Raw genomic sequence first — 26,978 nt, 5'->3', positions numbered from 1 at the left:
ATGAAAAAGTTAGGGAAAATGGGATCATATCATTTATAGATCCATCTTGAAATATAATTTTGAGAGTAACAGGATAATATTCATAAGCATATAAGAAAGACTTGTAAGAGTTTAGGAGAGAGATATATCTAGTCTATGTTTATCTAAAGCTTATGTGTTTTTTAGTTTTTGGTTTTTATTTCTATTTTAAAAACGCAACATTTAATCAGTTTGGCCACATCTCACCCGTTTCACTCTCTGTTGTGGCTCTCAAGTTTTTTCTTTCCTTAATCCATTCTCTCTCTCTCTTTTTTTCCACCCCTCCTTCTCTTGTTCTTGGTCTTTTTGCCTTTTGTTTTATTAATATGATGCATGCATGTGGATAAAAGTAGTTTTGATAAACTCCTACACCCTCCTGCCACCATAAACACACTTAAATTTATTTCTTCCCAGAGCTAAGCACTATATATTACTTAGAATTTAACTCCATAGACCTAAATTTCATAGTAGGCATGAAGGAAGAATGTAGGCAACATTCGGATAGCTTAGTCTGACTTCTACTAACACCACAAAGGGGAACTGTCCCCTTTAACAATATGTACAGTATGAAACTAATTCCTGTAAGGTCAGATATGGTCTTCTATGCTCCTGCACCTACTTCTACTAAGTCCAACACCAATCTTACTGCTCTACTAGGTCCAACATCTATTGTAATCATCATACAGACTCCACAGTTGTGGGGTTTAGTAGGGAAGCTAGTGGCAGTGCAATCCTGAAGGCACGTGGTTCAAGGCCACCAGCTGCTCTGTGGGAGAAGGATAGGCAATCCCCTCTGATGTGATTAACTGCTCTGAAAATCTGCCATAGGGTCAGCCATGAGTCAGTTCCGACTTTACAGCACGGAACAACAACAGTAATAACAACAGCAGGCTATACGTCATTCTGGCAGTCAGATACAATCCCTCAGTCCAGACATCTCCTCAGATGTGGTTGTAGGCCTTTTGACTATCAGCTGACAGTTTAGGTGAATGTTACAAAGTTCCTTTAGTCCTGCCAATTATGGCATCTTTCCTCAGTCCTCCAGGAAGCTTGGGTTGAAGGCCTCTGGCACTAGCTCTTTAGGGCAGGAATCCCATGTCAACTCTGTCTCATATTGGTATCTGGTTCTCTAATGAGGCTGGTATTACTCTTGAGTATATTCCCGTTTGACTGGTGCAGCAGTCTCTGGCATCAAAGGATGTGTGCTGCTTCCTCTTCATTGCCAAAGTCAATGGCTAATAAAGCCACTTTGACCAGAAACCTTTGACAGCACAGTCATCTTTAGGGTAATCTGGCTGAGCCACTACTTTGGGGAATGATGATGTTGATTTTGCTTTCTTTTAATCTTTCCACCTGGTCTACCCCAGTAGAGAAATCTTCGAGTCTTTGACTTGTAGTCTGTTCTCTCGCCTGCCAATGTTTAGGAGCAGAGTTGCAGAAGAGGCTTGAAAGTCTCAGGATTTAGTTAGTAGATGTTCTCCTAATTTCCCTGATTTCAGTAGTCATCTTTGCCCTCCACTGTATCCTTTCTCCATACCTATACAATCTGTATGCTGAGAAAAATCACTTGAGAAGCTAGACTTTATAAAGCAGAACACAGACAGCATCAAGAGTTGAGAAAGACTCATCAACAACCTGCATTATGCAGCTGACACAATATTGCTTGCTGAAAATGAGGAGCACTCAAGGCACTTACTGCAGAAGATCAAGGACTGCAGCTTTCAGTATGGCTTATATCTCAACATCATGTCATAAAAAATCTTCACTACTGTGCTAGTAGACAATGTCATGATAGATGGAGAAAAGGTTGAAATTGTCAGTGATTTCATCTTATATGGATCCATATTCAACAACATCATACCAGCAGACAGGAGATCAGGAGACACATAGCAATGGGAAAATCTGCTGTTAGAGGGATGTCTCCAAAGTCCTGAAAAGCAATGATGTCAGTTGAAAGACTAAGGTGTACCTTACTTAAGCCATGATCTTTCCATTCACCTGCTATGTATCTGAGAACTGGATAATTAATGACAGAATAAAAATTGATGCCTTTGAGTTGTGATGTTAGAATACAAAATATCCCATGGACTCTCAAAAGAACAAACAGATTCCTCTTTGAGAAAGGGAAGACAGAATGTACCTTAGAGACAGGTTGGTGAAAGATTGTCTCATATAATTTGGGCATCTTGTTAGGAGAATGTATTCCTTGGAAAGGGACATCATGCTTGGACAAATGGAGAGTCAACAAAAGAGTGGAAGACCCTCACGAAAATGGGTTGACACAGTGACTGTAGCAATGAGCTCAAGTGTGTCAGCGATGATAAGAATGACACAGGATAAGACAGAGTTCAGATCTATTGTTCATAGGGTTGCTCTGAGTCCTACTTGAATGGATGGCACTTAACAACGAGAATACCAAGGGTGTTGGTTATGGATATAAGTAAGATGAAATCGTGGACAACTTCAGTCTTTTCTCTGATGTTGCCTATTGGCCTAGTGGTGAGGGTTGTTGTTTTCTTGATATTTAGATGTAATTTATATTGAAGGCTGTAGTCTTTGATCTTCTACAGCAAGCATTTAAAATTCTCCTCACTTCAGCAAACAAGATTGTATTATCTATATAACACAGGTTATTGTTGAGTCTTCCTCTGATCCTAATGTCACATTCCTTTTCATAAAGTCCAACTTCTCGAATGATTTGCCCAGCATAAATATTGAAAAGGTATGAAGAAAGGATTCAGCTCTTCTTTCTTGATTTTCAACCATGTAATGTTCATTGACTGTGCAAAGACATTTGACTTTGTGGATTACAACGAACTGTGGCTAACTTTGAGAAGAAAGGGAATCCTAGAACACTGACTGTGCTTATGTGAAACCTCTACCTGGACCAGGAGGCAGTCTTCAGAACAGAGCAAGGAAATGCTGCATGACTCATAATCAGGAAAGATGTACACCAGAGATGCATCCTATCTTCACACCTTTACAATCTATATGCAGAACAGATCATCTGGGAGGCTGGGATTTATGAGGAGGAATGTAGTATCAGGATTGGAGGAAGACTCATCAACACCTGCATTATGTAGATAACACAATCTTGCTTGCTGACATTGAGGAGGACTTGAAGCTTTTTCTGCAGAAGGACAAGTACTGTAGCCTTCAATATGGATTGAAGGTCAACATCAAGAAAAAATTTTCACCACAGGGTCGATTGGCAGCATCATGATAGACGGTGAAGATACTGAGATTGTTAACACCTTCAGCTTGCTTGGTTCCACAATCACCACTTTTGGTGCCAGCAGCCAGGAAACTAAAAGACAAATTGCACTGGACAAACCTGCTGTCAGAGACCTCTCCAGAGTACTGAAGAGCAATAATGTCATTCTGCAGAGTAAAGTGCACCTGATCCAAGTCATGGTCTTCACAACTACTTACTGTGTTTCAGAAAGCTGGAAAGTGACTAGGGAAGATGGAAGGAGAATTGATGCCTTTGAGCTGTGGTGCTGGAGAAGAGTACTGAATATACCATGGATTGCCAAGAGAACAAAGAGTCTATCCTGGAGAAGGTGAACCTTAGAGACACAGATTGTGAAGCTCCATCTCATGTACCGTGGGCATGTTGCCAGAAGGGACCAGTCTTTGGAGAAGGACAACATGCTTGGAATAGCAGAGGGTCAGTGCAGAAAAGGAAGGCCGTGGATGAGATGGATTGATACAGTGCCTATGGCCCAAGGGGTCAGGTGTGTCAGAGATGGTTGTATTGGCTCAGGACAGGGCAAGGTTCAGAGCCATTGTTCTTAGGGTTGCTGTGAATCATAGTCGACTCGATTTATTCCCCCATTTTGCATTCCAGTCACCAGTAGTAATTAATGCATCTTGATTGGGTGTTTGGTCAATTTCTGATTGCAAAAGATGGTATAATTATTCAATTTCCTCCTCATTCACGTTAGTCATCATTGATGCAAATATTTAAACACTAGTCATATTAACAGGCCTTCATTGTATGCATATGAACAGTATTCTATCACTCACAACTTTAGGATAAATCTTAAAATTATCTTTTTCTCTATGAATCCAATGTCATTCTTCCTCAGATTCATAGATTCAGATAGGTCCATGCCCATCCATCTCAGTTCTTATGCCTAGAATTGTTAATGCTCATGCATTCCATCTCATTTTTTACAACTTCCAGTTTTCCTACATTTATACTTTGTACATTCCAGGCACCAGTTATCAAAGAGTACAGCTGTTTCTCCTCATTTTGCATGACTTCCAATCTGGGCTTTTCCTTTAAGACTTAATACAATATTTCTGTATTGTTCATTGGGTTTTCAGAAGTGGATGGCCAATCTTGCTTCCTAGTCTTGATCTGGGAGCTCTCGTGAAACCTGTTCACCATGAGTGACCCTTCTGCCATTTGCAACTCTGTTAGTATAGTTTCCACAAACCACAAAAACACACAAGTTACCTTAGTACAGAAAATGGACAGAGAAGTGCTGTACTTAACAATTTACAGACCAAAACTACAAATAATTAGCAAAGCAGCCCCAGTCAGGCATGTGAATATAAAGGTTCAGGACACCCTTCTCTGGCCTGAGCTGAGACCTGGGGTGGCTCTCAGGTGGAGGTAACAGATGGAGGTATTATGGACAGTGGCTCAGCTGGATCTTTGGTGCTAGTCCTTGGGAAAAGGCCCCAAAGGTAAAAGTGAAGGTGTGGTCTCAAAGGTTGAGGGCGGAGATTCAGTAATTGAGGTGACTGGAATGCAAATGTTAGAAGCAATGAGGAACGAGTGGTAGTTGGAAATGTATATGTGTACACACACACACACACACACATGCGCGCATATATATCCATGGGATATATTTCAGGAGAAATCACTGTTATAAAACATATGTAGTTAGGATATAAGATTTTGTTGTTGTTTTATACCATTGAGTCAGACAGAACCAACCTATAGCTGGCCCTCTAATGGGTTTTCAGAGGCTACAAATTGCACAGGAGGAGATTACCCATCTTTCTGCCATGGAGCAGCTAGTCAGTTTGAACTATGTGCATTTGGATTGGCAGCACAATTCCTTACTTTATTTCTGTCATTCTTTATCTGGAAAACAGAAGTATTAAGAAACTTACCGTTTTCTACCAAGATAGCAGGTTAACATAGGATTTTTCCTGTGTTAGGAGAATTAGACCTTACTTACAACTTTTTCATAATTCTGTCTTGAGCACTTAAAGCATTACAGGAAGCATTATTAAAGTCTGTCTCTTACTATCATTCCCATTTCTAGTTCCTGACTCACCCTTACTAAGTTATAATGTGCATAACAGAACTCAACTCCTTGCTTTCGAGTTAGGATTGACTCATACCTGATTGTGGGTTTTCAGATTACACCTTAGCTCCCTAGAAATTCCCTGTGTTTACTTATATATGTATATATTCTTACAAATCTAATATAGTATTGCTTGTGTCTATAATGTACATGCTATTATACTTTTTCATCCAGCATGGTATCTTAAATCTAGTCATGGTAGTACATATAGTTCTAGGTGATTTCTCTTACCTGCTGTGTAGTTGTTATAATATGAATATATCATATTTTATTACCTATTTCCTAAGGCATTCAGATTATTTCTCATTTTTCTTACTACAATTTAAAAAAGCAGTGAAGATTTTTAGTCTTTTTAAATGTAAATATGTGAAGATTTCTCTAGAATAAAAGGAATAGGTACAACTTTTATTTTAGCTTACAGGTTAATTTTTATACCGAGGTGAAACAAGTTCTTATCTTTTCTTCATTTTCATAACAGTTAAAGTTTTTTCCTCCTTGCCTTTTAATGTTTCTCTTACACCAATGGCAACATAACAGTTTGGGAATGAAAGTGAAATGACTTTTTCTTATTTATTTGGAAACATAGGTAGTATTATCAGCCTATCATTATTTGAACGCTTGTCTTTTCAAAATAAAACATAACAGTCAACAGTAGCATGCAATGATGTGTAATACAGTATTGTTTCCCCTCCATCAATTGCTTTCTGCTCCCTCCAGAAACAACAGTCAACTTAACGTGTCAGTAGAAATGCAATTTAGGAATTGCGCTTGATCTCATTTTTCAGCCGAATGTTTCTGTCCTTTCATCGTAAAGATCAGCTGCGTTGTATTTTTTCCCGTCCTTTAGAATAACATCCAGTTCGAGTCAGCATGTTTAATGTACTTCTCAATGATGTTCTAGCACAGTAATTTCTTGTATCTCGTGCATGTGTACATATGGTAAAAATTTCTTCAAGTTCTAGCCATGTGGGGGAGGAATATTGCGGTTGCTTTGTTAATGCAGTGTTTGTGTTGGAGCGGTTACCGCCCTGCGCCTTAACTCTCAGCGCTGGGCATAATGAGATGGCTTTGATGGTGGTGTAAGAGTCTAGTGGGACGGTCACAGCTTCACACTTCAAAGCCGAGCATATGGGGCGAATACTGGTTAGCTTTGTACTCTTTGGGGATGGTTGGGAGACAATTCTTAACAGCTCTGTTTAATGAAGACATTGAGAAAGAAACGCTTTATCTTGCAAATAATTTTGAATTGCAAAGAGAGAAATTTCCACCACTCCCCCTCAATAGACTAAACTCGGAATAATTTTTCCTAGTCTGTACTTAATTAGAGGCAGCACCGCATCACACTGCTCTACTGTCTTCAGATGTCGCTCTTTTTTGAAGGACTGGAGTGAGATTCATCGGCCAGTTTTATTTTAGGCATGTGTATGGATTTAGGTGAAAAAACTTTGAGGGCTATCTGTTTCACCATCTGAGAGATTTTTTACGGCTTCTCATTGAGATTCCACACCCCCCCCCATCTCATTAAAAAAATACATAAATAAAAAATCAACTAAACAAAAAACTTGGCTATTTTAAGAAAGCTCTACTAAAACTAGATGATGCTTGTTAGATTTCACGTCTAGCACCCAGTTTAATTTTTAGATTTTGTGCTTTTTTTCCTTTGAGTCTGAGGTGATCAGGGTTGAAAAACAGTTTTTGCTTGATATGCAGTTATAGAAAGATTTAATTTGAGTATCATTAGAGTTCTGGTTTTATTGTAATAAACCACACATTTTCATAAAACAGGTCAGAGGATAGAGAATTTATTTTATCTGGGAGAAAAGAGAATGACAGCCTTCAAATTTTTTTCTTAGATGTGCATTTTGGCTAGGATTGAAAGTGTAACAAAACAGAATTTATCAGTTACGTTGCTTGAACTGCTGAAATGCAGTTCTAACTCTTTACAGTTGAATTTCACCTCCATTTTTCCAGTTGTCCTAAACCATTCTTAAAAGAAACGAAAGGGAAAGGGTGATATTAAATAACACTATAGATATGAAGTAGGCCTTAGAGGATGTTGTTGTTAAGTACTGTCACATTAAGAACATGTTGTAGTGATCCTATGAACAATAGATCTGAACCCTGGCCTATCCTGTGCCATCCTTATCACCTCTGACACATTTGAGCTCATTGTCACAGCCACTTTGTCAATTCATCTCATTTAGGGTCTTCCTCTCCTTCACTGTCTCCCTACCTTTCTAAGCATATTGTCCCTTTCTAAGAGGAGGTGTAACATGTCCAAAGTGTGTGAGATGAAGCTTCGCCATCCTTGACTCCAAGGATCACTCTGGTTGCACTTTCTCTAAACCATATAATTTTGTTCTTTTGGGATTCCATGGGATATTCAGCAGTCTTCTCCACCACCACAACTCCAATGCATCAATTACTCAATTATTCATATGTCATCCTTCTTCATAGTCCAGCTCTCAGATGTACACCAGATGATTTCAAAGACTGCTTGAATTGGGTACACCTCAGTCTTTAAACTAACATCATTGCTCTTCAGGGAGACCTGGAATGATCCCTGAGAGCAAGCTTTCCCAGTGCAATACATCTTCTGCACTCCTGACTGCTGGTACCAAGCATTATGGATTCAAGCAAGTTGAAATTGTTCAATTCAATTTTTTTCTTCATCTATTGTGATGTTGCCTATTGGCCCAGTGCTGAGATATAATCCATATTGAATGAGGCTGGCATATCTATTCAATTGTTCAAAACCAATTCCTAGTTGAACCTGCATTGGGTTTTCAGAAGCTGCAAATCATAGAGGAAGAGATAGTTCATTTTTCTCCTACAACATTCAATATTTTTGTTTTTGTTGTTGCTGTTGTTAGGTGCCATCAATTCAAGTATAATTTAAAGCAACCTTATGAGCAACAGATGTTGCCTATTGGCCCAGTGCTGAGATATAATCCATATTGAATGAGGTTGGCATATCTATTCAATTGTTCAAAACCAATTCCTAGGTGAACCTGCATTGGGTTTTCAGAAGCTGCAAATCATAGAGGAAGAGATTGTTCATTTTTCTCCTACAACATTCAATATTTTTGTTTTTGTTGTTGCTGTTGTTAGGTGCCATCAATTCAAGTATAATTTAAAGCAACCTTATGAGCAACAGATGTCGACTCTGTCCTATCCTGTTCCATCATCACTATCTCTGACACACTTGAGCCCATTGCTGTAATCACCGTGTCAATCCATCTCGTAGAGGGTCTTCCCTTCTTTCACTGACCCTCTACTTTCCCAAGAAGAATGTCCTTTTCCAAGGAATAGCATCTCATAGCCACATGCCTAAAGTATGTGAGATAAAATTTCTCCATCCTTGCCTCTAAGAAGCACTCTGACTGTCCTTCCAAGACATAGCTGTTTGGTCTTTTGATAGTCCATGGGCTATTCCGTACTTTTCTCCCACACCACACTGGAAGACCTCAATTCTTCTGTCATCCATATTCATTGTGTAGCTCTTAGAGGCATAACGAGTGATTAAAAAAACCATGGCCGAATCAAGTGCACCTTTGTCTTCAGACTGACATCATTACATCTCAGTAATTTTGTGAGGTTCCTGACAATAGATTTGCCCAATGCAATATGACTCCTCTCTTGACTGCTGGTAGCAAGAGTGTTGATTATAAATCTCAATAATATTGTTGACAATTTCAGTCTTTTCTCCATTTGTCATTATACTGCTTAACAGTCCAGTGATTATAAATAGCAGGACCACTTTTTGTGTTACTTCTTGTACTACTTTATATTATCATTAAAATAGTACATTTCAGTCACAGATCTGTTAAAGGCTCAGGGGAAAAATTGTTTTAAGAATCTAGGTGTAGTGCTAGACTGTGACCCTTAATTACTATTCCAGCTTGAAGCTGAACTCACCACATTACTTCCAGTCAAGCAATAAACAGGTTTGTAAGATGGATGTTGGGTGAGACTCTGAATATTGCTTTAGAGTCCTGAGAGCCCAAATCTAAAGGAAGAAATCAAGAATTAAAGAGGTAATCTCTTTGATTTTAAAAAAATAAAAGAACTGAACTGAAAATTTCAAAGGGCAGCTTGGGATGACAAAGCAAGGTATTATAATGAAATGTGCAAAGAGCTGGAGTCAGAAAATCAAAAGGGCTGAACTTGCTCAGCATTTTTTAAGGTGAATGAACTGGGCAAAAAATGGAAAGAGTATACAGAGTTACTGTACCAGAAGGAGTTGGCTGACACAGAAGTATTTCATGAAACAATGTGTGACCGTGAGCCTATGGTGATGAAGGAGGAAGTTCAAGTTGCTCTAAAGAAATGACAAAAAAACAAGACTTCAGGAGTTGATGGCATACCAATTGATATATTTCAACAAATAGATGCTGCCCTGGTTGTGCACACTAAGTTATGCCAAGAAATCTGGAGAACAGCCAGCTGGCTAACTGACTTCCCATTCCAAAGAAATGACCCAACAGAGTGTGGAAATTATAGAACAATATCATTAATATCACATGCAAGCAAGTTTCTGCTGAAAATTATCAAAAAACGACTGGAGCAATATGTCAACAGAGAACTTCCACATGAGCAGGCTGGATTTAGAAGAGCCCGTGGTATTAGGGGTATTATAGCTAATGTCAGATGTATCTTGGCAGAAAGCAGAGAGTACCAGAGGAATGTCTATTTGTGCTTCATTGACAATGCCAAGGCTTTTGACTATGTGGATCACAAAAATCTGTGGCTGACTCTGAAAAGAATGGGAATCCCAGAACATTTGATTGTACTTATGTAAAATCTCTACTTGAACCAAGAGGCAGTCGTCAGGACATAGCAAGGAGATACTGTTCTGTCTCCACACCTTTTCAATCTGTATTCAGAACAGATCATCCAAGAGGCTGGGCTGTATGAGGAGGAATGTGGAATCAGGATTGGAGGAAGATTCATCAACAACCTGCGTTAAGCAGATGACACAACCCTGCTTGCTGAAACTGAGGAGGACCTGAAGTGCTTGCTGCAGAAGGTCAAGGACTGCAGCCTACAATATGGATTAAGGCTCAATGTCAAGAAAACAAAGATTCTCACCACTGGGCCAATTGGCAACATCAGTATGGGTGGTGAGGAGATTGAGATTGTTAACAGTTTTAGTTTGCTTAGTTCCACAATCAACATTCTTGGTACCAGCAGCCAGGAAATCAAGAGATGAATTGCATTGTGAAAATCAGATGTCAGGGACCTCTTCAGAGTACTGAAGAACAATGACATCAGGCCAGTGCTCCTGATCCAGGCCATAGTCTTCTCAATTGTGTGCTATGTGTCAGAGAGCTGGACAATGACTAGGGATGATAGAGAATTGATGCCTTTGAGTTGTGGTGCTAGAGAATAGTGTTGAATATTCCATGGACTGCTAGGAGAACAAATAGGTTCGTCCTGGAGAGGGTGAAGCCAGAATGCTCCTTGGAGTCAAGGATTCTGAAGCTTCATCTGACATACTTTGGGCATGTTGCAAGGAGGGACTGGTCCTTGGAGAGGGACATCATGTTTGGGAGGGTGGAGGGACAGTCCGGAGAGGAAGATCCTCGATGAGATAGATCGATTCAGTGATTGGGGTAGTGAGAGTAGGTGTGTCGGAGACAGTGGGGGTGGCACAGGATAGAGCAGGATTTAGGGCTCTTATATATGGGGTTGCTATGAGACATAAGTGACTTGACGACACATAACAACAACAAGGTGACTAATAATATCAAGGAAGAACATACTCGACAATCAATAATACAAGATCAAAAGGGCAGCACCTGCCCAGGCTTAAAACTCAGAAGGCAGGAAAAGAGTGAACAGAAGGATGAATGGATATGGGAAATACCAGTATAGAGTGGGAGAATGCTGTTAAAATGGTGAGATTGTAATCCGTATCATGAAGCAAAATGTATGAATTGTTGAATAGAAAACCAGCTTTCTCTGTCAATGTTACTCAAATCACAATAAAATGTTGCATACAAAGAAGAATAAGAAGCTTAAACTTCTCTTTGCAGAGAGAAATGTGTTGTTGCTTTGATTATCCTTTTGCAAAGAACAGCTACACTATTATGGAACGCTGTATGGTGAAGTCTGCAAGGGCTAATACATAAATAGCGGGAAGACTAATGATTGCTTTTGAGTATATGAGGTCAACCAGTCATGAATGTTGAGATCTGTTGGAATCAGCCTTTTTGATCCTGCTGCATCCTGGTCCAGTCCAGAGCAAGCTATCTCAAATGGGGATATTGAGGCATGAGGCACGAAGTAGCTGGCTTACACACTTTCACAAATGTAGTTATTAGTATGGTGATAATAAGGGGGAAAATGTAAACGAAAGATTATAAAAAAACACTATGCACATGCATAAAACACAATGTATATGAATGTTTTCCTGCAAGCCAATAAAAATAGGTAACAAAAATTTTAAAAATTACCCTTTTCAGAATATGGCAAGAGAAATTGGAAAGATCAGAACTTCTAATATACTAGTAGTGGGAAAAACTTTATCCAAAATGGAAGAAAAAACTCACCAAAATTGGTTTCTTAGTAAAGATCTGTTTAGGAAGTTATAAGAGTTAGTTTTGCCTCTTTTATAAGATAGTGTGGATGTCTGACAGTGCCCACTGGCCCCAGACCTGTTGCTTAGTTAATACTGCTACTTACCCCAAAACAATAACACTTCCTTTTTCACAGGCTTGAACTTGAGATATTAAAACTTTTTTATTTATCTTAAGATGTCTACATCAGGCTAGCTCTGGTGGCCTAGTGGCAAGAAGCTGCACTGCACTTCCAGAGGTGAGCAGTTCAAATCCACCAGATGCTCTGCTGGAGAAGGAGGGACAATCTCTTCCTGTACCAGTCAGATCTGATTTGATGGTACACACACACAAATAATTAAATTAAATAAAAAAATTAATTAAAAAAAGCCTACATCATTTACATGGTGTAGGCATTTTAAGTTACCAGGGATGATTTTTATATAGGTTAATTGTTAAAATCAAATGATAAATTTTAAAGAACTCTTCCTGAATGGATATTTATATCACAAATAAAATTGCTTGCTAGTAAATATTCTTACTAAATTGAAGACATTTGCTTCAAATAACAAACTCATTACTGTTGAGTTGAAACTAAGTCATAGCCTCCAGTGGGTTTTCTGAAGTTGTGAATAGCACAGTAGGAGGTTGTCCATCTATCTCCCATAGAGCAACTGGTAGATTTGAACTGCCATAAAGGGCATCACTTCTGAGTTAGTAGCATAATTCTCTACCCCCTGCACCACTCTGGACTGATAAGCAACATTGTGATGGACGGAGAAAAGATAGAAATTGTCAATGATTTCATCTTACTTAGATCCACAATCAACACTCGCTATTATTGGCCAGGAGATCAGTGGAGATCACTTGGTGGAGGGGTGGGATCTGCTGTCAGGGACCACTACAAATTTCTGAGGAGCAGTGATAACAGTTTGAAGACTAAAATTGCCTGATTCAGGCCATGGTTTTTCCTGTAGTTTGCTATGCATCTGAGAGCTGGAATAAGGATGACAGAAGAGTTGATGCCTTTAAGCAGTGGTGTTGGAGAAGAGTACTGAACATACAAGTATTGCCAAGAGAACAGACATATACATCTTGGAGAAAGTGCAGACAAAATGCTTCTTTTTAAAAAATTAGTAGTATTTTTCTTGTTCATATACATTGTTCCATGTATGCACATTGTGTTCCATACAGTCCTTTATTTGCATTGTGTTTCATTTATTTATATTGTGAGGGTCGCTCCCCCTTTATAAACATCCCACCAGTAACTGTTGTTATGTGCCGTTGAGTCACTTGTGAGTCATAGTGACCCTATGTACAATAGCCCTAAACTCTGCTCTGTCCTGTGCCAATCACACTGCCCCTGACACACCAATCCCAATTACCCCAGTCACTGAATCAATCCACTTCATAGAGGGTCTTCCCCTCCTATGCGCCGTCCCTCCACCCTCTAAAGCATGATGTCTCTCTCCAAGGACCAGTTCTTCCTTACAACATGTCCAAAATATGTCAGACAAAGCCCCAGAATCCTTGCCTCCAAGGAACAGCCTGGTTTAACCCTATCTAGGATGAATCTGTTTGTTTTTTTGGCAGTCCATAGTACATTCAATACTCTTCTCCAACACCACAGCTCAAAGGCATCAGTTCTCCTTCTTTGCTTCCTAGTCATTGTCCAACTCTCTGATGCATAACAAGTGATTGCAAAGACAATAGCCTGTGTCAGACGCACCTTAGTCTCCAGAGAGACACCATTGCTCTTCAGTACTTTGGAGAGGTCCCTAACAGCAAACTTTCCCATAGCGATACGTTTTTTTTTTATTTCCTGGCTACTGGTGCCAAGAGTGTTAACCGTGGAGCCAAGCAGACTAAAGTTGCTAACAATCTCATTCTTTTCACCATCCATCCTGATGTTGCCAATTGGTCCAGTGGTGAGAATCTTTGTCTTCATGACATTGAGCCTCAATCTATACTGGAGGCTGCAGTCCTTGACCCTCTGCAGCAAGCATTTCAGGTCCTCCTCAGTTTCAGCAAACAGGGTTGTGCCATCTGCATAACACAGATTGTTAATAACTACTTTCATTAAAGCATGTAAGCCAGCTACTTCATACCTCATGCCCTAATACCCCCGTTTTAAATATCCAGTTGCTGATTTGCCCATCCCTAAAGAACCAGTCCTCTGAGGAAACAAGCACATCTCTTTTGTTGAAGGATTCCCTGTTCCCCTTGAAAACTTTGAGCATCTGCATCATCTGCATTATCTAGTCGAGAACAAGACAATCAGATTGCTCCTTTTTTGTCTCACATACTGTGGGCATGTTTCTTGAAGAGGCTATTCCTTTAAGACGGGCATCATGCTTGGAAAGGTGGAGGATCAATGAAAGAGAGGAAGACCTTCCATGAGATGGACCACCACGATAGCTGCAACAACAGACAGAGGTGTGTCAGAGACGATGAGAATGGCACAGGACAGGACAGGGCTCAGATCTGTTGTTCATAGGGTCATTCTCAGTGACACTTAACAACAACCGCTACCACCAACAATGAACTCTCAGTTTGTAAACATTGCACCCACAAGTTTGAGTATATGGGTTACATTGTACCAGATTCTGAATATAATTTTTAACTTTGATTGTCTCTAATTTACTGCAAATAATGAAATGCTTCTTTTAAAAATTTTTGCTTTATCACAGAAAAATGAAGTTTGACTTCTACTCTGACTTTTTATAGAAAAGAATGTTAAAATATGCAGATGTTTCTTGCATTTACTCAGCAACTACTATGTAGCTGGAATTGTGCTAGATATTTGATTTAGTTTGTCTAATCCTACTTTCTGAAATAGCTTGACTCTGGAAACCCTATGAACCTGGAGAAATGATGAAATTGTATAAGTTTCCAGGTCTTTTGTTCATAAGGTCACCATGAGTCACCTACAACTCGATGGCACTTAACAATAACAACCACAATCCTACTTTCTGCATATATTGCATGGGGTAGGTTCAAGGTTGCTTTCTTTGATCCATCTCCTTTCCTGTCCATTTTTCTTCCCTCCTTTCCTCGTGCTCTTGCCCCTTCATCTCTCTTTCTTTCTTATCTATTCCTCCTTCATTTTTAGTCTTAATTGAGGATTTAAAACAAATTCTAATAATGTTATTTCACCTCTACATATTTAATATACAATCCTAAGCAATGTGGAGGAAACTCTGTTGGACAGTTGGTTATGCTGTCAGTACAAAGGCAGGGATTCAAATCCTCCAGCTGATCCACTGGCCAAACACCCCATGTGAATCACAGGCTCCCCGAACCCTGTGCAATTCATAGTAATCTCCTCACATGTGATTCACATCCTCCAAAAACCCTTTGCAGGGTTAGCTATTAGTTGGTTTTAACTCAGTTCCACAAAACAGCAACACAAAGCAATATGGACATTTTCTTACATAACCACAGTGCCTCCTACATCATCTATAATCTCACACCCCTCACTGCTGTACAGCCAGACCTAATCATCACTGACACTCCATTGTGTTTCTGAGGCTGTAAATGAAACAGGATGGGATTGCAAATCTTTCTCCTGAAGAGTGGCTGAGGAGTTTGAATTGCTAGAAAGGCCTCTGGGGTAGCTGGCAATGCAACCCCCTATGACCCAGAGTGTCCATCACACTTAACACAATGTTAATTCTTTGGTAACATGTAATAGTGTATAATCCAGTCATTGACATAGCATGATAACTGTATCTGAAAATGTCTTTGCTCTAAACCACACTAGTCCCCAGTTCTTCATTTTCCCCTGATGCCTTTGAGCTGTGGTGCTAGAAAAGAATGTTGAATATACCATAGAGTGCCAGGAGAACAAACAGGTTCATCCTAGAGAGAGTGAAACCAGGCTGCTCCTTGGAGGTCAGGATTCTGAAGCTTCATCTGACATACTTTGGGCATGTTGCAAGGAGGGACTGGTTCTTGGAGAAGGATGTCATGCTTGGAAGGGTAGAGGGATGGAGAAAGAGAGGAAGACCCTCGATGAGATGAATTGATGCAGTGACTGGGTAGGTGTGTCAGAGACAGTAAAGTTGGCACAGGATAGAACAGGTTTCAGGACTTGTTGTACATAGGGTTCCTGTGAGTCACAAGCAACTCAACAGCATGTAAGAACGACGACAACAACAACAACAACAACAACAACAACATTCACTTGAAGAGACTGGGTCAGTGTACCACAGAATTCCTACATTCTGGAATTTTTCATTTCCTTATTTTATAAATTTTCTCTTCCCTCTTTTTTTTTGTAATCTAGACTTTAGCTCTGGAGATTTAATTGGGAATCCCAGAACACTTAATCATGTTGTGCAAACTCTATAAAGAGACCAAGAAGCTGTTGCCCAAACAGAATAAGGGTACATGACAGGCTTTAAAATTAGGAAAGGTGTTGTCAGGATTGTATCCTTTCTTCATACCTATTAAATCTGTGTGCTGACCAAATCATTGGTGAAACTAGATTATACAAAGAAGAATGTAGCATCAGAATTGGAGGAAAACTCATCAACAACCTGCACTATGCAGATGACACAACCTTGGTTACAAAAAGTAAAGAGGACTTGAAGCATTTATTGCAGAAGACCAAAGACTACAGTCTTCCTTTGCTAGAGATTACGTCTCAACATCAGGAAAACAAAACTCTTCTCAACTGGACCAGTAGGCAATATTATGATAGTGGAGAAAAGATGGAAGATGTCAAGGATTTAATTTTTTTTTCTTCTTGTTGTATATCATTGAATTGGATCAGACATAAAGATTGCCCCGCCTTCTCCAGAGGAGCATCTGGTGGATTCGAACTGCACGCCTTTGGGATTGCAGTGCGGCTTCTTGCTTCTAGGCTACCAGAGTTCCCTCAATAATTTAATATTTACTTGGATTCAGAATCAACACACAGAGTCACAACAGTCAGTAATTCAAAAGATATGTTACACTGGGAAGATCTGTCTTTCCAAAGTGCTGACAAGCAAGGATATCACATTAAATACTAAAGTGTACCTAATCCAAACCACAGTATTTTTCAATTGCTTACTATGCATATGAATGTTGGGTAATGAATAAAGATGACAAAAGAAGAGTAGATGCCTTTGAGTTGTGATGTTAGAGAAGGGTACTGAATATCCCACGGACTGACAAAGGAACAAACACTTTTGTCTTTGAGGAAGTGCAACTATGGTGCTTGTTAGGCTCAGGGATGGTGAAACGTCATCTCATGTACTTGGGCATATTGTCAAGCAGGCCGGTGTCTGGAAAGGGCCGTCATGCTGGGAAAGGTGGAGAGCCAAAGAGAGGAAGATGCCCGAAAGGATGGTTGACACAGTTACTGTAATAATGGGCTCCAACATTCCAGAGATTGAGAGGATGGCTTAAGATATAGCAAGATTCAGACCTGTTGTTCAGAGTCTGAGTCATAGGTAACTTGAGGGCATGTCACAAAAACAAGAATAAAAATTCATCAGAGGTGGACCAAATTCATGTTGTGTTGTACCAAATCCCAAAACAAACCCGTTCCCCTTGAATCTTCTTTGACTCACTGCAACCCTGTGTAACAGAGCAGAACTGCTCCTGTAGAGTCTCCATTCAAATGTTACAGTATTTTTCCAGGAGGAAAGGGGGTTCAGGAGCAGAGAAAGGTGTGGGACAATCGCTTTCCAGTCATATTTTTAACAAAAACGCACTATTGGTTTGCTTGTCCCTCCTCTGTCGCCTTGCAGTCCCACCCTACTTTTCTGGCCCTTCACAAAACACATCACATATAGGGTTGCAGCCCTGGGACTGAGAGTGGTAATCGTTTCCTTTCAAACAGTACAGAGATTGTGATACATTGTGAGACTGATTTTATTTTTTAAAATTAAGAATGAAAATTTATCTCTCACTATTCTTTTAAAAAAGCCTTTTGTTGTACTTTGAGTTAGTTTATAAAGGAAATTGTTTTTCATTTAATCATTCATGCATTTTTAGGACATTAGTCGTCATCATCATCATCATCATCATCATCATCATCATTTCATTGTCATTAAGATGGAATCAATTCAGAGATGACCCTCTATTGGGTTTTTAGTAGCTCTAAATTGCACAGGAGGAGATTTCCCATCTTTCTCCTGAGGAGCAACTGGTGAATTTGAACCTCCTGCCTTTGGGTTGGCAGCTTAACTCCATACCCACTAGGCCACTAGACCATTAATTATAGTCTGCACACAATAGTACTTTTCCTACCATTTCCTTGTTATTCTCATCTTTCTATCCTATCCCTTACTGCCTTCTGAGTTTTATTGCTGGGCAGATGCTGCCCTTTTGATTTTTTGTGGTTCATTGCTCTAAGGAGTGTATTCTCCCTGGTGATGTATAACCCACCTTATGTTGTTATTGTTCTTATGTGCCCTCATGTCGCCTGTGACTCAGCCCTGAGACCTGCTCTATCCTGTACCAACCTTATTGTCTCTGACACACCTACCCCCATTTGCCCAGTCACTGAGTCAATCCATCTCATTAAGTGTCTTCTTCTCCTACGCTGTCCCTCCACCCTCCCAAGCATAATGGCCCTCTCAAAGGACTGGTACCTCCCTGTAACATGCCCAAAGTGTGTCAGACAAAGCCTGCCTCCAAGGAGCAGCTAGATTTCACCTTCTCAAGAAGGAAAGAAAAAGAAAAAAAAATAGATTTCACCTTCTCTAGGACCAACCTGCTTGTTCTCCTAGCAGTCCTTGATATATTCAGTACTCTTCTCCAGCACCACAGCTCAAAGGCATCAATTTTCCTTCTATCATCCCTAGTTATTGTTCAGCTTTCAGATGTTTAGCAAGTAATTGCGAAGATGATGGCCTGGATCAGGTGCACCTTAGTCTCCAAACTGACATCGTTGCTCTTCAGTACTTAGGAGATGTCCTTGACAGCAGACTTTCCTAATGCAATTTGTCTTATACATCAGACTTTTCAACTGGAAGTTGATTCATGGGAATAAGTTCAATTCTAGGCTTGAAGGGTGACTGAAGGCTATAGTCTCAAGGATTCTACCAGTCCATTGACTGGCAGGCTGAGCCATTTTATAAATTTTTAATTTCTTTCCCCATTTCCTTTTAGAGAATTTTTTAGAGAATCTGGTCTCGAGACAGTGGAGGTTGAGGTTTACATGGTGCATTAGTCTCTTGGACCCGTTGTTTTATGTGCTCTGATTTTCTTCATTCCTCTTTGTGTCAGACAGGGAGACACCAATAGTTGTACTTTAGATGGCTACTTTCCAGGTTTTAAGACCCATATCACTACTCTCCAAAGTATGTAATACCTGTTCTTTGTGGATAATGCTCTGGAAGGCTGTAAACGTCACAGGGGCTGATGCCACAACATTTCTCCTTAGAGGAGCTTCCCACTGAATGTCTTTTGATTCTCAGCCAAGTGCCCACTTAGCCACTGTGTCACTCGGGCTTCTGCTGATTTGTATCAAGAGGTCGTAATGTCTGATCATCTCATTACTGGTGGTGTAAGTGTGACTTGCCATTCTTAAGTTCTCAGTCAACTTGTTATGAGGATTCATCATCATGCGGATACCTACACTTTGCCAGAAACAATTTATTTCTTAGGGATTCCTAAATAGTAGTTTTTAAAATTCTATCACTACTTCTTTTTTTAAAATTTTATTTTTTTATTATTAATTTTAATGAAAATTTACAGACTTTGGATTTTCATTCATTCATTGTTGCATTTTTCTCTCTACACCCCCCCCACCCCACCCAGTGAATGCTTCTCTTTGAAAAGTAAAAGAAGAATTCTTCCAGTATTGGATTTTTACTGGGAAGTATTTCCCCCTAATTATTTGGGCTACCTGACTACCCAATAATGCACTTCTTGTGGGGTAGGTAGGAGAAAAGTTAACCCCCCACCTTTTAATTGACAAATTCTGAATAAGGAGTTGATACTTTAGAGAAAGATGGTTCCCCTCCCCCTCCATTTTATAATTAGGGATGTTGAGGCTCACAGATGTGAGTAATGTTCAAGGCCCCAATAGCTTTTAAAGGAACAGAACTGATATTTGATCCTATATCTATCTCATCGTCTTCCAAATATATGATGTTTCCCATAAACTGAAATTCACCTCTGCCCTTGAACTCCACAAATTCTGACAGCTAAAGCTTGCGACTAATAATATATCTGCTGCATTGTCCTTTAGAAACATTCAGCTTTATAAGTATATACAGAACTAACTCTCTCTCTCTCTCTCTCTATATATGTGGTGTGTGTGTGTATATATATATATGAATATATATATATATATGAGATGTGTGTGTATATATGAATATATATATATATGAGAGGGGTGTGTGTGTGTGTGTGTGTGTATATATATTTTTTTTTTTTTTTCCTGGAAATGATGGAGGGTTAGAGAAAGAGAGGAAGGATCCTCAACAGGATGAATTGACACAGTGACTGCAGCAGTTCTGGTGTTTTTAGGGTTGCTGCGAGTCATAGTCTAATGTCTGGCACAAAACAACAATAAAACGGCAGTTAGACTTTCCTCATGCTTAAGGTGGTCAGTGGCCCAGTCATCTTCTGCTTCATGCCTCATCAGTTAAAGAAGATTCACACTCCTGCTGGCCCAGGCCAGGCCCTAGATTCCCAAAACACCTTCATTTTATCTCAGACAGATAAATTCATGCTATCTCTATTTTGCCTATAGGGGGCTATAGGAAACCCAGTGAAAAAGATGCTATTGTGTGTAAGCGGAAGTCTTCTGAAGCAGTTACCTAGATTTAAAATGTATACAGTACTGTAAATCTTTGAGAAGGTAAAATCAAATTCAGATGAAACATGTTCTGTGCTTCAGAATAACTACCGCTTACCTGCATCTTCAGGGTCTTTGGCGGTCCATTGGCTAAGCACTCAGCGGCCGACCGATACACTGGCAGTTTGAACTCAGCAGCTGCTCTGTGAGAGAATGCAGTGACAGTCTGCATCAGTCAAGGTTGGAAACACTATTCCATTCTGTCCTCGAGGGTCAGGATGGGTCAGAATTGACTTGTTACATAAAGACACTTTCTGGAAAGATAAATTGATTATCTAAAGATAGCATTTTTAATTTGGGGCCTAACTTTAAGGAAGCATTAATCATGCCCAATGTTAATTTTTTTTAAGTTTGTATAAAACTACATTTTGTTTTCTTCTGTGGAGCCTGTTTCTAAGCTGAATGTGTTTGCCTTCCCTCTGTACGGCTTGCAGGCATCGCAGAGAGCCTGGCCCTGTCCGTTCCTGGCTGCAGTGTGTTTCTCTTTGGTGAAGCTGACCTGCCTGAGAAGAGAAGTCTGGTCCAGAGAAGGAAGCAACTGGGCTGGTTCATGAGGAGGGACTTCTGTGCTCTGGAGCCTGACCTGGGGGCCGCACCTGCTCGAAGATGTGGTTTAACAGGTTCTGTGCATGGCTTTCATTCTTTGGTTTGTCCTTAAAACTTGCTTATAGAATCCTGGGTCTCCTACTTAGTGACTCTCATGGTATCATGTGTTATTGCTAAAAGCTGACAATTTGAATCCACCAGGTCCTGCATGGGAGAAAGATGGACAGTCTCCTTCTCTAAAGACAGCCTCAGAAACCCTGTGGGGGGGGGTCAGGGTGAGTTGAGGGGTTCAAAGACAGTGAGGGTGTTTGGTTCTCACCGAGTAGGGAGCACCATGGCATGGCTTCTTGAAATTGATAAGGGAAGACCTCTTGGCTCTTACCAGCTCCCAGGCCCTCATAAGCTCAGCAGTTAGGTTAGAGCCCCTGTCATATGTCTGATGGAGGCTCTAAGGGTTGATAATAGAGCCGTGGAACAACCCTTGTGGCATGGCCACTGCTGGTGGGCTGGGCTGCAGCACCTGCCGAGGACCCTGGAGGCCTCCTGACTTGCTAGGTGTTAACATTTTCACTGGTTGATGGTGGAGATGTGGTCCAGGGTGGACCACTATCAGGGTGTTGTTATTTTTAGGTGTTGTGGAGTCAAGTGCGGCTCATAATGACCCTAGAAACAGCAGGTAGGGCCCTGGATAAACAGTTCCTTTTGGGTAGGGAGCTCCAGTGGCCAGCCCATAGGGTGTTGCATTGCCATCTCAAAGGTCAGCACAAGCCAGTTGGTGCTCAGCACTGCATAGCAAGGTGCCCTGGGGAAGAGCTGTTGTCGACAGTGGGCTCCTTGAACAGAACACAGAACCAGGAAACAACAGCCCTTCTCCGCTTTGTGTCTGGATTACCACAGGAAAAAGAAAGTGCTTACCTCTAAAACTTGATCCCTGGTAGCCAAGCTCCACTGTCCTGTTGTTGTCGTGTACTGTCAAGTCAGAACCGACCCATAGCTGACGCTCTGCTGGGTTTTCAGAGGCAGCTAATCATGGGTGGAGATTGCCCATCCTTCCTCCATGGAGCAGCTGGTGGATTTGAACCATGTGCCTTCAGGATTGTAGTGCAGCCTCTTGCTACTAGGTTACCTGAGCTCCCTACTCCACTGTCCTAATGTCATTTATTTGAGTAGTTATTCTTTCATTATCAAATACCTTCTGATGGGTCATAAGTTAAATCATGTTGGATAACATTTTAATGTCCAGTAATAACCTTAGAACCAGTTAGCGCAGACTGGATTCTGACTCATGGTGACTCTTTGGCAGGGTTGAACTGTACTCCATAGGCTTCAATAGCTGATTTATTTATTTTTAGAAGTAGGTCACCAGGCCTTTCTTCTGAGGACTTGAACCTCCAGCATTTCAATCAGCAGGCTAATACATTAAACATTTGCTCCAGGAACTATAGTAACTCCTTATCAGCAGGTCAATTCTGATACACAGAACAGAACAGAACAGAATGTCCCCATAGGATTGCTCAGGCTGCGATATTCACAAAAAGGGACTGTCACATCTTTCTCCCACGGAGCAACTGGTAAGTTTGAACGCATGACCTTCTGGTTAACAGCAATGCATTTGATACCTTCAAATTATACATCTCCAAGGAGCATAAGGTGAGTACACATAAGAAACACATTTACTCATGGTCCAGCTTTGCTAAAACCTTTCAAAATCCACTGCACATATGCCTTTGCTTACTAAACCCTGGCGTGGAATTCTGGTCTTAACCGAATGACAACATCTGTTATCAAGTTGAATAATGCAATGTAAAAAGCACTGGCTTTGACACAAAGCTCAGATTTGGCCTTGCTCTTTACTGACTGTGTGACCTTGGGGGTTCTATGATCTCTTTAAGCCTTGGTTCTTATATCTATACAATGGACATAATAATAGTACCTCCCTTATAAAGTGGTGCAGTAAAAAAGAAAAGTCTGTAAAAAGCTGAACATAGTCCTAAAATGGTCAATTTCTATTCTCTATAAAGAAGAGATTTATTGAACTAAAACGTACATTTTTTAAAAGTTATTATAAAAAAAGTTATTATAAATGTATTTCAGCATTTAGTTACGGAAAGAAGGAGCAAACTGCTCCCTGCCAATTTGAGCCTCACATTTCCCACCATGATTTGTCTCACAAATGGAGAAGTGTAAGTTTTGTGATTACATTTTCAGAAATCTATTTCCTGGTTTCTAATTTGAGCTTTTCTGAAGACTGAAGGGATCATCCTGCAAACCTCATCAGTTCGTGTTGGGGGGACTGGGAATAGGGCCAGGTGGACAGGCATTGTAAACAGGTACCCTGGTGTTAGAATATGGAAGAAGCAGATTTAGTTTTAGGTTATGCATAAACTTGAATAACCTAATTCTCATTTTTGCAGTTCTGTGGGAAGGAATGGATCGGTTCTGGAGAACCTAATAAAAAGAGCGTATCTGATTTAAAGTACAAGTGTTCATATTATCATTAATCATATTTCCTCTCAAGAACAAATTTGATTTGTAATTCTTTAAATAAATGTGAGCATTTCTTCATCTTAGGTCTGTCTGTGGTTAGGTGTCAGCTCTGTCTATGTTCATGTTTATTTTGTGTTGTTTGATTTGAAATAGGCAACTCATTCAGATTTCTCAATTCTTCTCTATTTCTAAACCCCACTGTTCTCAAGATCTGTGTTTTACATAAAGGAGTCCATCCAAACTACAGCTCCTATGTTAAAATTTTAAGATGTCAGAATTAGCACAAACAATGTTTAGAGACGATATTTCAAAGGAAATAGCAATACTGGTTAAAGTGCATTTAGATATACTCCTATTGTTCATGATGGTAAAACTTGTTGCCAGTTTTTTGGTAATGAGTTAGTAATAGCCAAACAAAATTCTGAAAATGCATATACCTGCCTTTCAGGAATTCTAGTCCCAGTGATAAATCCTAAGAGTGTGAGAAAAGGTATATGCAAACATATATTTGTTTTGTTGTGGTGTACTATCAATTCATTATCAATGCATAGCTGACCCTCTAGTGGGGTTTCAGAGCTAGTTTAATTGGATTTTCAGAGGTCGTATGAGAGCAAATTGCCCAGCTTTCTCCCATGGAGCAGCTGATGGAATCAAACTGCGTGCCTTTGGGGTGACAGCACAGCTACTTAACTGCTAGGCCACCAGAGCGCCCTTAAGGAATCATTATTTGCAATAGTAGACACCACAAACAGTTCAAGTATTCAGAATATAGGAAGGATTAAAGGTTGTGATTGTTGTTTTGTATTGTTGAATCAGAACAGGTTTTCAGAGGCTGTAAATCACACAGAAGGAGCAGCTGGTGGATTTGAACCATGCCTTTGGGTTGGTAGTAGAACTACTGTTGCTGCAAATGACGGCAAATGGGTTTCCAAGCACGGTCGTCAATTTAAAAAGTGTGTGGCATTGTGTTAATAGTGATCTGTCAGAACCAAGTAAGGCCTACCATATTCAAAGAAAAGATTATTACTGAGAAGTTAAGCAAGAATTTGGGGAGATACAATACAATGTAGAGATAGTTTAGTTAATGCAGTAGGTATTTATTAATCACCTAGTAGGGCACGTTGGTGGCCTAGTGGCAAGAAGCTGTGCTGCAATGCCGAAGGCCCATTGTTCGAGGCCACCAGCTGCTTTGTGAGAGAAAGAAGAGTCTCCTCCCATTTAATTAACTGCCTCTGAAAACCCGCCAGAGGGTCAGCTATGAGTCGATTTTGACCCAGTGGTATACAACAACAGCATATACTTGACACTGTTGTCAGTGGGCCAAATAGAACTTTTTAGTGCTTATTGAATTTGTATTCTAGTGGTAGGCAGTGAGGAGACAGATAACAACAGACTCAATAACTGAATTACATAATGTACTAGAAAGTGATAAGTCTTCTAGAAAAAAGAACAAAGATTTTGGGATAGTAAAGAAAATAATAATAATAATAATTTCTAGAGGGAGTGATTGTGAGCTCAAATGAGATAATGTGAAGTGAGCCTCATTGTGAAGGCAGGATTGGAGTAAATGAAGAAGGCCATTAGCCACATGGAGTTATGGAGAAGAGGTTAGGCAGAAGGAATAGCCAATGTCAAAGCACATGAAGACAAAGTAACATAGACAGTGCGATCTCAGTATTGTAAAATCAACAATACATATTTACATATATCAGTTTAGAAGGGGTCATGGTACTAGGGATATTATAGCTAATGTTAGATGGATCTTGGCTGAAAGTAGAGCGTACCAGAGGAATGTCTGTCTGTGCTTCATTGATTATGCAAAGGCGTTTGACTGTGTGGATCATAACAAACGGTGGCTGATTCTGAGAAGAATGGGAATAGCAGAACACTTGATTGTGCTAATGCGAAACCTATACTTGGACCAAGAGGCAGTCGTCAGAACAGAGCAAGGAAAAACTGCATGGTTCAAAATTGGGAAGAGCGTATGCCAGGGATGTGCCCTGTCTCCATACCTTTTCAACCTGGATTCAGAACAGATCATCTGGGAGGCTGGGCTTTATGAGGAGAAATGTGGCATCAGGATTGGTGGAAGATCTACCAACAATCTACATTATGCAGATGACACAACCCTGCTTGCTTAAACTGAAGAGGACCTGAAATACTTGCTGCAGAGGGTCAAGGACTCCAGCCTTTAATATGGATTGAGGCTCAATGTCAAGAAGACAAAGATTCTCAAGGGTGGACCAATTGGCAGCATCAGGATGGATGGTGAAAAGATTGAGATTGTTCATAGCTTAAGTCTGCTTGGCTCCACAGTCAACACTCTTGGCACCAGCAGCCAGGAAATTAAAAGACATATTGCCAGGGGAAAGGACCTCTCTAAAGTACTGAAGAGCAACAGTGTCTCTCTGGAGACTAAGGTGTGTCTGATACAGGCCATGGTGTTTGCAATCACTTGCTATACATCAGAGAGTTGTACAATGAGTAAGGAGGATAGAAGGAGAATTGATGGCTTTGAGCTGTGGTGCTGGAGAAGAGTATTGAGGGTACCATGGACTGCTAAGAAAACAGATTCAGCCTTGAGAGGGTTAAACTGGTCTGCTCCTTAGAGGCAAGGATTCTGAGGCTTCATCTGACATACTTTGGTCACGTTGTAAGGAGAGACTGGTCCTTGGAGAGGGACATCATGCTTGGGAGGGTGGAGGGACAGTGCAGGAGGGGAACGCCCTCTATGAGGTGGATTGATTCAGTGACTGGGGTAATCTGAATGGGTGTGTCAGATACAGTGAGTTTGGCACAGGACAGAGCAGAGTTTAGGGCTGTTGTTGTACATAGGGTCGCTATGAGTCTCAAGCTACTCAATGGCACATAACAACAGCAACAACAACAACAACAACATATCAAGAACATGTTTTTAAATTCTAGATCCTGATTTATTCTATCTTCTCTAAGCTGACCTAGTGATAATTTTTCATCTTCTTCCTGAAAAGTAACTATTAAGATTTATATCAACATTTGATTTTATAGAAGATGGACCTGAATGTGTTCATTCAGATGAGATTTGATCAAAGATTCAGAATATTTTTTTTACAGGGCAAGAGGAAAAATGTGAAATAACCCCATATATCTTTCCCACTAGTGTCTCTCAATGACAGTAATGTCTTCTGACAACCTAGTTTGTCTGAGAAATAGGGACATTATTAAAGGTGCCAAGATTACGCAGCGTGCCCTTCACTG

General features: G+C 40.2%; 1 protein-coding gene across 1 annotated transcript in view; it reads left to right on the top strand.

The window, feature by feature from the left end:
• Nucleotides 1-26,978, top strand: part of LOC102855224 — a 51,716-nt gene that overhangs the window by 15,267 nt on the left and 9,471 nt on the right. The window contains exon 3 of the mRNA XM_006889136.1: nt 21,143-21,354. Within this exon, the coding sequence (XP_006889198.1) occupies nt 21,143-21,354 (212 nt within the window). The remainder of the gene's footprint in view (nt 1-21,142; nt 21,355-26,978) is intronic.

This window comes from Elephantulus edwardii, unplaced genomic scaffold, assembly GCF_000299155.1.
Source record: "Elephantulus edwardii isolate Elephantulus edwardi_28Jun2011 unplaced genomic scaffold, EleEdw1.0 scaffold00075, whole genome shotgun sequence".
NCBI lineage: Eukaryota > Metazoa > Chordata > Mammalia > Macroscelidea > Macroscelididae > Elephantulus > Elephantulus edwardii.
This window is presented reverse-complemented; position numbering and strand designations above follow the sequence as displayed.